The 17,669-nt window shown below is 39.3% G+C and overlaps 1 protein-coding gene across 1 annotated transcript; it reads right to left on the bottom strand.

The window, feature by feature from the left end:
* Positions 1 to 1,320: 1,320 nt before the first annotated feature.
* Positions 1,321 to 17,573, bottom strand: DUS4L (dihydrouridine synthase 4 like). The gene is made up of 6 exons (XM_049783547.1): positions 17,308 to 17,573; positions 13,268 to 13,389; positions 7,479 to 7,596; positions 5,369 to 5,491; positions 3,314 to 3,540; positions 1,321 to 2,037 (listed from the first exon to the last, which is right to left on the bottom strand). Exons 1-6 carry the CDS (start codon positions 17,421 to 17,423, stop codon positions 1,790 to 1,792), a joined length of 954 nt encoding a protein of 317 aa, XP_049639504.1. The 5' UTR covers positions 17,424 to 17,573; the 3' UTR covers positions 1,321 to 1,789.
* Between the last annotated feature and the right edge of the window lie 96 nt (positions 17,574 to 17,669).

The raw sequence follows: 17,669 nt of genomic DNA, 5'->3' as shown, positions 1-17,669 counted from the left end.
TTTAGCCGGGGCTGCTGGCACACTCGCCCCGAGCCTCCCGTGCTCTCGGTCCCTCGGATCAAGGAGGGAAAATGGACGAGATCCCGCAGGTTGAAATAGAGTTTGAAGTCGGGCTGCGTTTGTTTCAGGATCAGGAGAGCCCAAGGTGCTATTTGCACACTGGTAGGCGGGGGAAACAACGTAGGAATTCACTGGGCGGCCAGAAAAACACCAGTTATGGCTATTTGCTTTGAATTATTATTTTGCAGATTGCATGAATACTCTCGGATGAACACCCCCCCCCCCCATTGGAGCGCAAATGAGAGTATCATGTTAGTGGGAGTGTGAAGTGTGACCAGAAAGACTCAGTCAAGTTGCAGCCCTCTCTTTTAGGCCACACTGGTAGTGATGGAGTTGGTTCCTGGTGGTGCCAATGGAAACTGGGGCTGTACTGCCCCACCCCCACCCCCCATTTCTGAGCTACTTTCACAAACCAGGCCACAATTTTTTTATCGCAAAAATATCTGAAACCATATAAAAGACAAAGACTAACCACAGAAGAAGAAAAAAAGGCACTAAATGTGTTTACACTCCTTTGCTAGACTTGGCCCCTGGGGTGCTGGAACGACTGTACAGCGGTAGAGGTAGAGCGTTGCTTAGCATGCTGCCAACCTAGGTTCCCAGGCGAAATTTCACCCCTTGCTCCCCTCGCCTTCCAGGAGTTATTTCTGAGCTCAGAGCCAAGAATAACCCCCTGAACGCTGCTGGTGTGGCCCCTCCCCACCAAAGACTCTACACCCTAACCCTAATGTAGAGAGTATGTGTAAAGCAATAATAAACTTAACTTGAATCAGTCTTTTGTTTGTTGGGCCATACCTGGCGATGCTCAGGGTTTACTTTAGACTTTACTCAAGAATTATTCCTGGGCGGTGCTCAGGACCACTTGGGAATGCCACATGGGATGTTAGTGGTTTGCCTTTTTTTTTTAAATTAAAAATTACCCCTGAATCCTGCCAGGTATGCTCAAAAACCAAAAATAAATAAATTAAAAGTAAGCCTTGGTAACTATTCCTCAGGAAATAATATTTTAAATATATAATCATTTTCAGATCAGTTACTCACCCAACTTTTATCACTTTAAAAGCCATATTAGTGAAGACTCAATGTGCCAAGGATCTCTACATACTGAACTATAAATCAAATGTAACTTAAGTGTTACACTGTTTTTTCAGCTTTTAGTATATGAAATATGTTCAATTAAAACTCAGTGATAGAAAACAAAACTTGGTTATATCCAAAAACAAATACTGTGAGGTATATAATTCATCTATGAAGTAACAATTTCCTTTTCCAATCATATTTTTAATGTAAATTGGGAATACAATCCTATACAGAATTTATTCCTCCTTGTTTAATATAGACATTGGCATTTGTTCTGCCACTGCTCTGCATTTATTTCAGTAAAAGCGTCTTGCCAACTTATAGATGAGTCACTTTATATTAAAAGTATTATAAAATATGTTAAGAACATGATCCCTTTAAGAAAAGCATCACATTAAAAATAAATCCGTATTAGCATTCAGACGAACTTTTGTCAAAGTTTGGACCAACTACAATGAAAATGTTTGAGCCATTTGAAACGTTTAAAAATGTAAATTTTAGCGTCATTCTATTCTGTATCAGGATTCTAAAGATGTTGCCAAAGGATCATTTGAAAGCCACTGATTTAAAGAAAAAAAACAAAACATAACCATCATGTTTTCATTGTAGGCATAAGATGAAGTAGGTCAAAATAATTTAAGAAGCTCAGTTAAATCCTATAATGGTCTGTAAGATAATCTAAGACTGCTGATGTACTTGACAAAGCATTAAAAACTCTTTTTTCCTGTTTTGAAGTTATTTTTTCCATCATGTACATTAAATGTTGATGAAAACACATAAAAGGAGTTCCAAGGTCAAGAGCAATGTCAACCCAGTCCCAGACGCATGTTAGAGGGGTTTCCGCATACCCAGCAAACATGGCGGGATTTGTTAAGAGTCCTCTTGCAACCATAACACCTACAAAGTAAAAATATTTAAGAGCTCAAAGTGTTACATAAAGATAAATGTAAATATACACATAGTTTGGAGATCAAATTCTATAAGACATTAAAAAACAAAGCATTATTATTAGGTTCACAAGGACCTTATGCTAAATAATAATTATAAAATGATTTCAAAATGTTTATGTTTGGAATTATAATTTGTGTGAATTAAGTCATATTCAAGTATGAGCCACTGGTATTGCCAGCATCAATGTGTTAATAAACTAATTAAATTTAAATGTACCTAGACAAATTCTTAACTTTTTTTAAAAGATTGGTAAACCATTTAGTATTGACCTTTTTCTTGCCTACTTTTTAATATAATTTTTATTTTGATCATAGTGGCTTACATATTTTTGACAATAATATTTTAGGTACATATTAACATAAAATCAGGGGAATTCCCATCACTGAATTGTCCTCCCTCCACCTCTGTTTCCGTCCTACCTCCCATATCCTCCTCCCTCACCCCCGGGGCTGCTAGAATATGTGGTCCCCTCTGTGCCTAGCTTACTACTTAGTGGTCTTACACCTGTTTGGTCTTGGTACCTCCCTTATTTCCCCCTCTAACTGGGAGGCAGGACTAGACAGTTCAAGTTATGCGGTTTTGTTTGAAGAAGAGAAAATTAATAAACTGGGGTAAAAATCAAATACGCTGAAAATGGGCGAAGTCCTTCTAGAGGCTCTCATCATCGGTTTGAGAGACGAAGGGGAAAAAGAAGGTGAAACACCTTTGTTTTGTTTTTAAGGGTAAATCCAGATAGTCATACACTGGATTTACTTAAATTCGCTCTGAATTCTTCCACCTAGCTGTAGTTATCAAAGGGTTTGGATGCTAACAATATGAGGATAATGAAAGTTCTTTCTAGAATGGCTCTTGTGTTCATTCTCATTCATTTCTATCCTAGGTGCTCTATTTTACCAATCTCGTCTGTTAGTAGACTGTCAAACTAACAGAGTTGATTAATCTCTTTGGAAGAATCTTCATTCAATGGATAGGACAGGCTTTCTGAAGATTCTTCATTTGCAGAAAAGTAACAGAATTAACTTGTTTCAATTAAAGTGATTTACTATTTTGAAGTAGACCAGTTAACATTATTTAAATAAACCCCTTAGCTTAAATTAGCACAATAAGAAATATGGCTCTATTTTAAATAAAAATAATGAATATCACTAACAGTAGTACATTTATGTAGAGAATGTTTTTAAAAAAACTAACAGACCAAAAAAGGCAATGACTTATTTCTTACCATCTGTCCCAGTAATATGGCACACATTTTCTGCTTCTTTTAAGCTTCTGATGTCGCCATTAGCAATTACTGGTATAGATATATTTTCTTTAATTATTTTAATGGCCTCATAGTGTACTGGTTGATGTCTTTCTTCAACCGTTCTTCCATGGACTGTAATCCAGGAAACTCCTGTTGCTTCAGCTTTTCGACAAAGATCTATAGTTCTTGTAAGATCATCATGGATCCTGTAATTTCAAAATAATACTAAAAATACTAAATAATACTAAAAATAACTAAAATAAAATAATATTTTTCACAGGACATAAATTCTCACACTAAAATAAGCTAAATAGTATTTCCTAAAGCACATCATTCAGTTAACTTTACTGTACTGTATTATTAGTTCATAATCTGCCTCTATTGAAAGTTTTGTTCAGGGATCAGCTCTTTTTTGTTTGTTTTTGTTTTGGGGCTACACTTGTTGCTATTCAGGGCCACTTACTCTTGGCTCTGTGCTCAGGAATGATTCCTGGTGGTGATGGGGAACAAAGCAGGGTTGGCTCCATGTAAGGCAAGCTCCTTATCCCTTATTTTTGTCCTATCTCTTCCGTGCAAGGGATCAGTTCTTATTTAAGACATTAAATGTAGCTATACACTACTGCAGCAATAGGATGACAAATTTTTGTTTTGTTTTTGGGTCACAATCGGCAGTGCTCAGGGTTTTTACTCCTGGCTCTATGCTCAGAAATCGCTCCTGGCAGGCTCAGAGGACCGTATGGGATGCCAGAATTTGAACTACCAACCTTCTGCATGCAAGACAAATGCTTTACCTTCATGCTATCTTTCCGGCCCCCGGATGACAAGTTTTATCTTTTTTTTTTTTTTTTTTTTTCTTTTTTTTTGGTTTTTGGGCCACACCCGGTAACGCTCAGGGGTTACTCCTGGCTATGCGCTCAGAAGTCGCTCCTGGCTTGGGGGACCATATGGGACGCCGGGGGATCGAACCGCGGTCCGTCTCCTTAGGCTAGCGCAGGTAAGGCAGGCACCTTACCTCCAGCGCCACCGCCCGGCCCCGACAAGTTTTATCTTATCTAGACAGTCTTCCCTTTGTGCTTTGAAAACTGAAAAGGTTGTTAAAATACAGTCACAGAAGAATCAAAGATGCTACACTAACATCTGTCATGCATGCTCCTATTAACAAGTAGGATAATATAATACTTGATTTCCATTTTCATGACTAAATTCTTTTTTTTTTTTTTTTTTGGGGTCCACACCTGGTGATGCTCAGGGGTTACTCCTGGCTATGCACTCAGATATTGCTCCTGGCTTGGGGACCATATGGGATGCTGATCCTCCGTGGTCCGTCCTAGGCTAGTCCAGCAAGGCTTGGTGCCTTACCGCTTGGCGCCACTGCTCCCGCTCCTCATTCCTAGACTTTTAGTACCCATGTCATTCATACTTTCTATGCATGAACCAGCAATATTTTTTTAGCATTTACTAAATAGTACATGAAAAAGTAGAAAGTGGGCCGGAAGATGGTGCAGCGGTAAGGCATTTGCTTTGCAAGCGGCCGACCCAGGACCAAAGGTGGTTCGAATCCTAATCCTGGCATCTCATATGGTCCCCTGTGCATGCCAGGGGCGATTTCTGAGTGCAGAGCCAGGAGTAACCCGAGTGCCGCTGAATGTTACCCCAAAACCAAAAATAAAAAAAAGTAGAGGGTACTTTTTGAGCAAATGTTTTTAATAATAAAGGTGTACTCTAAGAGAGTAGTACAGTATATAGGGCACTTGCCTGGCTAATTGGAAAATACCCATCATCCCATATGGTCTTTGAGCATACCTAGAAGCTATCCCTGAGCCCTGAGCCCAGGCAAGTGTGGCACAAAACTAAACAAGTACAAAAAGGAAACTGGAGATTATAAAAAATATTTCAAATTATCACTGAATATCTTATTTCAACATTTTAATATATCAACTTATTACATACCCACACATTCTAGACAAAAGAATATTCTTTGAAAAATGTTAAGCAATGGAACAGCTTATCAATAGATTAGAGTATTATCCTTACCTTATTTTAATAGATACTGAAAATCTGGGATTTTCCACTTGATTTCTTACTTGTTTTACCATATCACGAACAAGCTCTGGTTTGTTTATTAAGCAAGCCCCATAACCTTCTGTCATTGCCCACCTTTATTAAGCAAAGATGACAAAAAATATACTGGTCAGTAACTGAAACAGAAAACACTTTCTTTTTCTTTGGTGTTTGGGCCACATCCATCGGTGCTCAGGGGTTACTCCTGGCTGTCTGCTCAGAAATAGCTCCTGGCAGGCACGGGGGACCATATGGGACACCGGGATTCGAACCAACCACCTTAGGTCCTGGATCGGCTGCTTGCAAGGCAAATACCACTGTGCTATCTCTCCGGCCCAGAGAAGACACAATTCTAAAAGTGCTATATACCCACATCTATCTGTGCTGCTATCTAACAATTTGGAAAGGAATGAGTTTTTTTTTTTTTTCAAATTCATAGATCCAAGATTTTTAAGTGGATCAATATTAGATTTGGATAACATGTTTTCAGATTAAAAGTATTCAGATAGGGCCAGAGCGATAGTACAGAGGGCAGAGCATTTGTTTTGCATGTGCCCAACCAAGGTTTGGTCCCAGGCATCCCATATGGTTTCCTAAGCTTGCCACAAGTAATTCCTGAATGCAGAACCAGGAGTGACCTCTGAGCACCACCAGGTGTGGCCCCAACACAAAACAAAGTATTCAAGGACTCTGGTTTTCCCTGGCAAGTGAGAAAGGTAAATTAAAATTCTTTCAGTCAAAACAGTTTTAAGAATTTGTAGTTAATTGCAACTACTTGAGATATTTTAAGCCTCCAATTTGATGTTTATTGTTTGTAGTAGGAGGTTTTATTAATTTTTTTCGGGGGGGGGGGCCCACACCCAGTGGTGCTCAGGGATTATTCTTGGTTCTGAACTCAGAAATAGCTCCTGGGAGACTCGGGGGATCATATGGGATACTGAGGATCAAATTTGGATCCATCCTGTGCTGGTCTTGTGCAAGGCAAAATGCCCTACCCATTGTGCTGTTGCTCCGGCCTGTTGGCACTCAGGGGTTGCTCCTGGTTCTACACTCGGAAATTGCTCCTGGCAGGCTTGGAGGACCATATGGGATGCCGGGATTTCCTTCTGCATGTAAGGCAAATGCCTTAACTCCATGCTATCTCTCTGGCCCCAGAATGATATTTTTGATTTAAGCATTCAGCATCAGTAAATAGTTTAATTTTCCTAATTAGTACACTAATATGTCTAATCCGATTTGGATTATGCTGTATTTAGATCCTTGCTTTACTCTTTGAACACAATTTGAATGTCTGACAGATAATCTAGTACAGTGCTGAGACAGTAGGGATATTATTGTTCAACAAAGTACAGTCAAGCACTTAAGATTCAGCCAAATAATCATTGTATAGAAAGAAAGGGTATAATTAAAATAAAATTGGGAGAAAACAGTGCTCTCCCAAATTAGATTTTTTTTATAGCAAATACATGTGACACGGCAGTAAAAATACATTTTAGGAACTTGTTATGAACACAAGAGTTGTGACTTATTAATAGATGGGTTATACGCAGATTCCAACATAAAATAATTCTGATGGTGAGGCCAGAGTGATAGTTCATAGTTGCATTCAGCCAACATGGGGTCAATCCCCAGTATCACATACAGTCTACTACACCCGCCAAGAGTAATGCCTGAGTTCAGAGCAATGGAAGTATCACACCCTGAGTTTCCTTGGGTGTGGCCCCAAAACAAAATTCTAGTGGTTAAGTGGTATAAAACATTTAGTAAGGGTTTAAATGTGTGGCTCAATGGCAAAGCACATGCCTTACATGCATTAATCCAGAATTTGATTCTTAGCATCACAGAACAAAAAACTAAAAACACCAAAAAACATGTACCAAGGGTATATGCATTACTGCTACCATCATAAATAATTTTGCATTTATGTTCTGATAACTTTTCCTTATTTTTCTCTCCTTATTTAGGTCCCAAGTACTTTACCTCTATTTTCCTTTTTAATTTTTGGAAAACTAGACAGTTTACTATATTCATAGTTTTTTCTCCTAATATTTTTGAAAATTCCTCCAAATTCTCTGAGCTTTACCTCTGAGGGCAACCACAGTTAATGTCTATTCCATTCGCATACGGATGGACTATACGAGCAGCCTCAGATAAAAGTCCTGCATCATTCGCTGCAAACTGAACAATCAGTGGACAATCACCTAATAAGACAAATAGCTCAGTATTAGAATTCACAGAAACACAGGTAGGATACAGAGTACATGATAATTATTTTTCGTCTAAGAAATATCTGTTCAAATATGGTAGAATTAAAATGATTTAAAATATCTTGGTAAGGGGCCAGAGTGATAGAACAGCTGAATGTTGTTTCCACCCATCCTCCAAGTAGAATAGGGAAAGGCACAGAAATGTGTACCTCAGAAATGTGGTATGATAAGGTGTGGGTTTCACCATAACAGCAAACCTTCAGTATGAGGTTTGGCCAGAGAGATTGTATATAACAGGTCCTAAAGTTGCTTTGCTCAGAACAGGAAAGAAAGAAAAGAGAAAAGACAAAAAAGAAAGGTGAAAGTCTGCAAAAGAGAAAGATAAGGGAGGGAGGGAGGGAGGGAGGGAGGACAGTAGGAAGGACTGATTAGTATGGCAGGTAGGGTTCTTGAGCTTCAGCTATTAGGCCTGCCATATGGTCCCCCAGCCCATCAGGTGTGAGTGATTCCTGAGTGCAGAGTCAGGAATAACTTCTGAGTACTGCCTGGTGTGGGAAGGAAGAAAAGAAGGAAAGAAGGGAGGGAGAAAAGGAGGAATAAAGGAGGAAGGAAGGAACCTCAGAGAAGTGTGTGTGTGGTGTATCTCCCCCCCCCCCCCCCGCCCACTTCCCTGGAAAGAAGATTGCCTTGCATGTGGTCAACCTGGGTCTAATAACCAGTACCCCATTTGGTCCTCTGTGCACTGCCAGGAGTAATTCCTGAGTGCAGAGTCAGGAGTAAACCCTGAGCACTGCTGGATGTGACCTCTCATCCAAAATAAACCCCCAAAATGATTTAAAATACCTTTAAAAGAGATTTACATTTAGTATAAATTCAAGCAGTTTAAATGTGATGAATCGAAAAGTGCAACAATGTTTTTGTGGTGGGTGTGTGTTTGGGCAGTGCTCAAGGCTTACTCTGTGCTCAGGGATCACTCCCGATGTTTCTTGGGGATTATATACAGTGCTAAGTACTAAACTGGGGTTGGTGGTGTGAAAAACTAGTGCCGTAACCTATCATCTCTCTGACCCTCAACCAGCTGTTTTGAAAATAGGGGCAACAACTAGCAATTCTGGAGGGTCCTGAACTACTTTGTGACATTTAGCTAGACATGGCTGGCCTGTTGTTGGTTTAATGCACTAGGCCTACAGATCACATCCAGTATTAAAATGATGGAACGACATACAGTGCCAGAGGGTCAAATTCAGAGCTTCACAAAAAACATAATACTCTTGACAGATTCCTAAGATGAGAATTAATTTATTGTATTAGAAGATAATCTTAAGTATACCTCTATAATGTAAACAAATTACATTACATTATTAGAATTGCTGCTTTTTCCTCTCCATTGTATTTGGGAGCCATAACTGGATCTATTTTCTTCATCTTAGTGACATGTTCTATTGCAGGGAGGGTCATACAATGTATTTCTAAATTGTTTTTCATTTGTGGCTCTCAAATGATGATGCAATGAAGAGACCCTTAAATTTATTCTTTGGTGAGTATATTCACAGGGCAAATTATTAGGAGTAAATGTTAAATAGGAATCTAACATTTTGATATATATTACACAATTTTCTTTCAAGACTTTATAACAGACATATACATAGATAAAAATTCATTTCCTCACAACTTATCCTATATTGCATGTACTTATATAATAGTGAATATATTACAATAAGTATACAAAATTTTTATAAATTCTTTAATTGAATCATTGTGATATAAAGTTGTTCATGATTTTCAGTTATACAATGTACAACACCCTTCACCAGTATGCATTTCCTGCCACCAATGTCCCCACTTTTCCTTTCAACCTCCCATCTGCCATCTCCCCTGCTGCCTCTGTGGCAGACATTTTTCTTCCCTTTCTTTTTTTTTTTTTTGGTTTTTGGGCCACACCCGGTAACGCTAAGGGGTTACTCCTGGCTATGTGCTCAGAAGTTGCTCCTGGCTTGGGGGACCATATGGGACACCGGGGGATCGAACCACGGTCCGTCCAAGGCTAGCGCAGGCAAGGCAGGCACCTTACCTTTAGTGCCACCGCCCGGCCCCGCCTTTTCTTTTTTTTCCCTTTTAGATACCATGGTTTGCAATGTTGGTACTGAAGGGGTATCATGTATATTGCTTTATCTTCTCTTTTAGCACCCAATTCCTGTCCAGAGTGATCATTTCCAACTATTGTCATAGTGGTCTTTTCTCTTCCCTTACTGTACTCCCCTGGAATTTGTGGCAAACTTTCTACCTTGGGCTGATCCTCCCGATCCTCATATCTAGATATCAATACCCTACAATCTTTATTTTCATATTGCACAAATGAGTGCAGTCATTTTCTTTTTATTTTTTCTTGGTTTTTGGATCACACCTGCCAGCGCTCAGGGTTACTCCTGGCTCTATGATCAAAAATCGCTCCTGGCAGGCTCAGGGGACCATATGGGATACTGGGTTTTCAAACCACTGTCCTACTGCATGCAAGGCAAATGCCCTACCTCCATGCTATCTCTCCGGCCCCAGGAGTACAATCATTTTCTATCCCTCTCCCTCTGACTCATTTTCTCAGCACAATACTCTATATCTATGGTGTATAAGCAAATTTAATAGTGAATATATATACACATATATGTATGTATTTGATTTTTAGGCCACACCTGGCATCGTTCAGGGTTTAGTTATTCCTGGCTATGTGCCCAGAAATTACTTCTGGTAGGCTAAGGGGACCATATGAAATGGCAGAGATTGAACAGGGTAGGCTACGTGAAAGGCAAACACTACTGGCTATGCTATGGCTCTGGCCTGTGAATTTTTTTTTCTTTTTCTTTTTTGGGCCAAACATAGTGATGCTCAGGGGTTACTCGTGGTTATGCACTCAGAAACTGCTCCTTGCTCGGGAGACCATATGGGACGCCGGGGATTGAACCCAGGTCCGTTCTGGGTCAGCCACATGCAAGGCCAATGCCCTACCACTTGTGCCACCACTCCGGTACCCCATGAATATATTTTTATCTGTAGTACTTTCTCCATTTTCTTCAGGCATTTTTTTTATGTGGAGCTTCTCTTCCAGCTGTCCCTTTAAAAATATTTCTTATAGGGGCCAGAGTGATAGCAGTGTGAGTAGGGCATTTGCTTATTAGCACATGGCTGACTTGGGTTTGATCCCAGCATCCCATAAGGTCCTGCAAGCCTGCCATGAGTGATTTCTGAGTTCAGAGCCAGGACTAACCCCTGAGCACTGCCGGGTGTGGTCCCCAACCCACCCTTCCAATTTCTTACAAAACAAAGAAACTTGCCATTATCATTTTTATACAATATTATAAATAATTCTGTAGGTCTTTGAGTATATTTGTACCTAGAAAAGCTAATGTACAAGCAATTCCTGACTATCTTTTTGTGTGTGTGTGTGTGGGGGACACACCTATTCTCTAGATTTTAAAACCTATTTTTCTCATCTCTGGCTTATTATACACTGAGTGGATGTTCTTTAATTTTTCTAAAGTTTTTTTTAGTACTACCTGTATTTATAATATTCAATGTTATTTATAAAAATGCAGGTTTATGGGTATCATCTAGCTCTAAAATTCAGAATTTCTGTGGAAATTCAGAAATTTATAGATTATGAGATAAGAGTATTAAGAATAATTTCTTGGGGCTGGAGAGATAGCATGGAGGTAAGGCATTTGCCTTGCACTCAGCCAATCCAGGACGGACTGTGATTCAAATCCCAGCATCCCATATGGTCCCCCAAGCCTGCCAAGAGCAACTTCTGAGCGCAGAGCCAGGAGTAACTCGAGTGCTGCCAGTGTGACTCAACCCCCCTCACCTCCCCCAAAAAACAAACAAGAAATAACTATGATTTTCAGAGTCCCTTATCTAGTAGGAAAGACTTTAAGACTCTAAGGAAATGCCTCTAAGAAAGAAATTATAATACAGAAGTATAAAATGTATTTTGAAAATGCCTGTTCTTAGAGAGGATGAGTGGAGAAAGATCAGGAAAGTTCTTTGCTGACAAACTTTGAGAGCTAATGAAGTATGAGCCAATGTTTACCAGAGATAGGGACCTTAGGGATAGTCATGACTGTGGAAAGCAGGACTAGAGTTTTTGAAGAGAGTTGGTGGCCTGTAGAAAGGAAGTGAAGAAAGACAGCTATAGGAAATGTACAGAGAAAAGGTGCATGTTTCCCCAAGTGGGTCATAACAGTCGCTAAGAGGAACATGGGTAGAAGTGGTTTGAGATGCATTTTTTTGGGGAGACAGTACTTTTTTGTTTACTTAGAAAAGGCAGGTTGCCGGGATTGAGTAGTTTTTATTTTTTTCTGACAAGGAGCAGTAAGTGAATTAAGCTTGGAACGTCTGTATTTATTTATTTATTTGGAGCCACAACCGTTTGATGCTCAGGGGTTACTCCTGGCTAAGTGCTCAGAAATTGCCCCTGTCTTGGGGGGGGACCATATGGGACGCCAGGGGATCGAACCGCGGTCCTTCCTTGGCTAGTGCTTGCAAGGCAGACACCATACTTCTAGCACCACCTTGGCAGCCCCAAGCTTGGAACTTCTGGACTAGATTATAAATAACATTCATTCTCAGGTGCTGAAATTTTGTTAGGTTAATTTTGAGCAAACTTAGAATCAACAAGAGGGTTTTAAAAATATAGATTTCTGTAGTACAAGCCCAGAATTTCTGACTCACTGAAATCTGAGGAGGAACCTGGTAATTTTAATTTTTAACAAGTTTCCAGGTTCTGGTGATATGGGGAGATATTTTGAGAACCATTTTTTGTTTTTGTTTTAGGTTACTCCCAGCAGTGCTCAGAGATTACTCCTGGCTCTACGCTTAGAAAGTGCTCCTGGCAGGCTAGGGGGACCATATGGGGTGCTGGAAATCGAACCACTGTCTATCCTGGGTTGGCTGTGTGCAAGGCAAACACTATCGTTGTGCAATCTCTCTGGCCCCTAGAGAACCATTCTTTAGGTGATTAAAGACCTAAGAATTTAAAACATAGTAGGAAATAGATGTGGTCACTTTGACATCCTATAAGTCACTTTGAGTTTGTATGAATGATAGTGTGGAATGGGACAAGTGGGCTTTATCTAACTAAAGGGGCCAAATGAGAGGTTGGGGTCCTTAAGGCTGCCTTTCTCCTGCTTTTTTATAGTTATGCATTGTCTCCAATGTACTGAGTATATTATAAAACTACTTAATAAACCCATTTAAAATAAAGATTTAAAAATAGAACTTCTGAATGTGCTTTTTTATTAGGCAAGAGGTTATTATTTTTACTTTTTTGTTGTATCTCTGATTTTTGGCCCAGTGGGTTTTTTTTTTGGGGGGGGGGATCATCCCCCGTGGCACTCAGAAGTTGCTCCTGGCAGGCTCAGGGAACCATATGGGATGCCAGGGTTCAAACCATGGTCTGTCTAGTGTTGGCTGTGTGCAAGGCAAATGGCTTACTACTGTGCTATTGTTCTGGCCCTGTTGGCCAAGTGCTTGAAGGACCATGTGGAACTGGGTATAGAATTCAGGGCTTGAACCTAGGATTCCATACAAAACATGCTGCAGCCTTCTGAGCCATCTCTTCATGCAGGTTTTTTAAAAAGAATTTTATAGTTAGTAAACTTCAAATTTCACATACCTTGATTAGTGGTAAATTCACTGTCTCTGGCTTTTACAGATTTGACGAAATCAGCAGCAACTATCATTGGAGTGTAGCATAGATCACAACTGTATTTTCTTACCAGTGTCCTAAAAGCCAACCTGTATGCATATGAAATGTCTATTAGACATTTGCAACATACCGTCATTATATGGATTTCCAAGTTTGATGTGGCTGTCATTAAATATTTATTAGAGGGACGTTCTGGCAATGGGAATATGGGGTAGATATATTTTTCTTTATTCTCCCTGCTCAGTAATAACTAAAAAAGCTAGAATAGACAATAAGCTTAAGAGCTCTGAAAGGTACCGAAAATCATAAATTTAGATAGTTTTGGTCTAAGTAAATACCAGAAAAATCCATGGCCTTACTGCAGTGCTTCTCAAATAGTGGGGCATGCCTCCCCCGCCCATAAAGGGGGGGCGCGTTTGACCTCGGAAAAGTCATAAGCTAAGCCCCGTGTTTATGTCTCTGGAGCTGAGAGCTGCTGTGCCTTGCTTCAAACCCCGCTTCGAAAAGCTATGCATTTGGGCCTGTAGAGATAGCACAGCGGCGTTTGCCTTGCAAGCAGCCGATCCAGAACCAAAGGTGGTTGGTTCTAATCCCAGTGTCCCATATGGTCCCCCGTGCCTGCCAGGAGCTATTTCTGAGCAGAAAGCCAGGAGTAACCCCTGAACGCCGGGTGTGATCAAAACAAAACAAAACAAAACAAAAAAAAACAAAAGGAAAGCTATGCATTGCAAAACGTGCTCATTGTAGCCATTAATCCAGACATCACCTCTGATTAAAAAATCAACTCAAATTATTTTATATATTTTTGTTTTGCAGGTAAAAGTTTTTTTTTTAATAAAGATACTATTTACAGTTGTGCGGGGGGGGGGGGGAGGCGCAAAAAATGTTTTCTTCTTCCTAGGGTGGCATGACAGAAAATAATTGAGAAGCACTGCCTTACTGCCACAAGTGGAGGGAAGTCTCGATTTTTCATCCTTCCAAAGCTGTAACAAGGTTCTCCACAACCACACCACCATGACATAAGACAATGTGTGGAGTTGGGTCTCTTAATTCCTCATGGCCACTAACCTGGTCCCTCTGGTGGTGAGTAGACGGACATTTTATTGGGAAGTAGGATTCCATGTTCACCCCAATGTTGTGAGTTGTTCCCTTCCTCCAATGTAGTCAAGTCAGAGGATACTTAGCCAAGAGGGAGGTTTTCATCACTGCTTTGAGTTACCAGGCCACCTGCTCATGGACAGCTAAACACTGTCTCTACTTAGCAGGAATGAAGATTCCTTTTTAAAATGGGGAAACCAAGAAACCAAGTAAGAAACCTTGATTTCTATCTCCTTCTGAGTAATGTGCTAGGTTCTTTTCATTGGTCTTCTACTATAGTGGTATCATAAAAGGTCAGTTAAAACAGAAACTGGGTATACAGAATCAATTAATAGAGTAATCCACAAAATTAATACTTTGAAGAAAAACTATATGAATTAATCACTTGACATGTCTTTAACAAAATTTTCTTTTGGCCTTGAGACCACAGGACTTACTCCTGACTGTGCTCAGGGAATCACAGGGGTGTCTGAGATTCAAACCCAGTCAGCAATATTGATGGCAAATATCTATGCGCTCCATTCTCTTTCCAGCATCGTTACTTTTATGATTTAAAACAAAGTTAAATGTCAAAGACAGAACACTTCCCTAGATCAAGAACAGGCAAAGGTATCTGTTCTCATCACTCTTATTCAACTGTTGAAATGTTTTGTCAGTGCAATAAGGCATAAAGAAATAAGAGGTCTGTAATAAAAGAAATTAAACTTCCTATTTGTAGGTGATAATTTAAATAGAAAATTCTACCGGCTCCTGGCCTCATACAATTCTAAAAATCTATAAAAAAGAAACCCTAACTTTACAGTCATAATTTTCATAGAAATACTGATTTTCTATATCAGTTTCTCTGAACACTCAATTTATATGTGTAAGTACTATTTATGATCGTTACTATTATGATCACCATGCAGGACTGACACACTGAGAATTGTATAATACTTATGAAATCCAAGACCTACCTACTAGAATACTAAGAAGTGTGGGGTTGCAGGATAAGTGAACTAGATTAGAAGTGACTCTGGGACAGTGGTGGAGGATCTTGGGCACTTTGGTGGTGGTGAGCAGCAGCAACTTTGTACATCAAAAGCATAAATACTAATAGTATTGTAGTTATGTCATTTCATTTACAATAGAGTTGAAATAAAAAAAGGATATTCTGATCTAAGATACATGTGACTATGAAGACATGAAGCTAAAATAAGTCACTAGCATTAGACTATTGGATCTCAGAGTGTCAGTCAAGAGTAGTGTTGCCCCAAACTGGGATACAGCCCCTGGGAGTGCTGGGCTGACTGAAGAGTGGGTGGGAGAGGCCTGGGTGCTGTATGGGGGAACTTTCTGTTTATTAAAGTTACTAAGGCAGGTACTGAGGCTTTCCCCTCCACTGCCCATTCCTGGGAGAAATAGGGCACGTACACTTGAGAACATGTCATAGAATGAGGACAGTTACCAGGGGTTTGAGAGAGGTGAACGGAGTTACTGTTTACTAGATACTGTTTGTTTAGTATGTCTTAAAAACTGGATGTAAAGCAATGTAAATGTATTTAAAACCAGTGAGCTTAAAAATGGCAGCTTTTGCAACTACCAAACTTTGTAACATGCCTATCAAGGTGGCAGGCAGAAGGGGCCTGGGGGATAGGTGGAGGGTAGGGAACATTAGCAATGTGAGTTGGCACTGGTGGTGGGATAGCTGTTGAAATATTATATCCCTAAAATTCAACTACCAATAATTTTGTAAATCACAATTTTTTTTTTTTTTGTGGTTTTTGGGTCACACCCAGCAGTGCTCAGGGGTTACTCCTGGCTCCATGCTCAAAAATTGCTCCTGGCATGCATAGGGGACCATATGGGACGCTGGGATTCGAACCGATGACCTTCTGCATGAAAGGCAAATGCCTTACCTCCATGCTATCTCTCCGGCCCTGTAAATCACAATTCTTTAAATAAGAATAAAAAAAAACTTTTAAATTGTGGGTATTATATTAAGAAAAACAAAGTGAAAATAGTCTAATTCTGAAATAATTACAATATGAGCAAAATATAAGATATATTTTATACAGATGACAAAGATATGAAGGCACTCAACTTTTTTTAATCTTTTAATGTGATATATGCATATATATATATATCACACCTACCAGAATAGCTTAAAAAGTGACATCAGAAGTTGGTGAGAGTGAAATTCAGATCCTTTGGAAGCTTGTAGGGGGGTAAATGACAGCCCCTATAAAAACTTAGTTTATTAAAAATCTTTTTATATTTGGGGCCACACTCAGCTGTGCTCAGAAGTGATTTCTGGCAGTGTTTAGGGGACCCTTGTGGTACCAGGATTTGAACCAAGGTCCTCATCTGCAAAGCAAGTACCTTAACCCATGAACTCATGCAAAGAAAGAGCCTGAACCTCTGTACTTTTCTCTCTCCACCCTCATGTTTCTTAAAAAACACAACTACCTTATGATCTAGCAATTGTAGTCCTGCAGATTTGTAGCGTATAAGTTTGATTCACACAAAACTTGTAAATGAATGTTTATAAGCTTTGAATCTTTATTGGGGAGTGACAACTACTTTTGTTTTAAAAATACAAAAAAACTGAAGTTTGGAAAAATTGTTTATTCATGAAACATAGAGCAGGCACATACTAGCTCTAGGATTAAGGCTAGATAGCAATTCCAATTAAATTGATTATTCCATGTTATACCATATTGTACTTTAAAGTAGCATTCCACAAGCTTTTTATACCTGTAGACTGGCTTGTGTCTCAAATGCCAGTAGATCGGCAGTAAGGTAATGTTGGTTTTTAATATTTCTATAGCTGCAATGCAGCACAGGTCATGGACAAGCAGTTGAAGATCACTGCTTTAAAGCATAAAAAAGAAACCACATCCAAGCTCATTATCACTAACAATACTTACTTTGAGTATCGAACCATTGGGGCACAGACTTTTACCAGCTGTCCAGAATGAAACATTTCTACTGGGTCTTTTTTTCTTTCTTGACATACTGTGGTTTGAATATAATCACTCTCCATGAATTTAGATTGATTTCAAATCTGAAAACGACAATCAGTTTGCTTAGAGAAAAGATACTTTTTACTAGATGAATTTCCAGCATTTTAATCATTTCTCTTGCCAAAATAGTCAGGCCTATGGATTTAGGTATCTTTGTAGCTTTTTATACAGTATCTAATACGATACTACAGAATTTTTTATTTTTCTCAGGTATAAGATATATTCTATACAAATTATGCTTAAGTTCAATAATAATACTTTACTGT

This window comes from Suncus etruscus, chromosome 1 (assembly GCF_024139225.1).
Source record: "Suncus etruscus isolate mSunEtr1 chromosome 1, mSunEtr1.pri.cur, whole genome shotgun sequence".
NCBI classification, from domain to species: Eukaryota; Metazoa; Chordata; class Mammalia; order Eulipotyphla; family Soricidae; genus Suncus; species Suncus etruscus.
The sequence above is the reverse complement of the archived record's forward strand: the minus strand, read 5'-3'. Positions and strand labels throughout refer to the sequence as shown.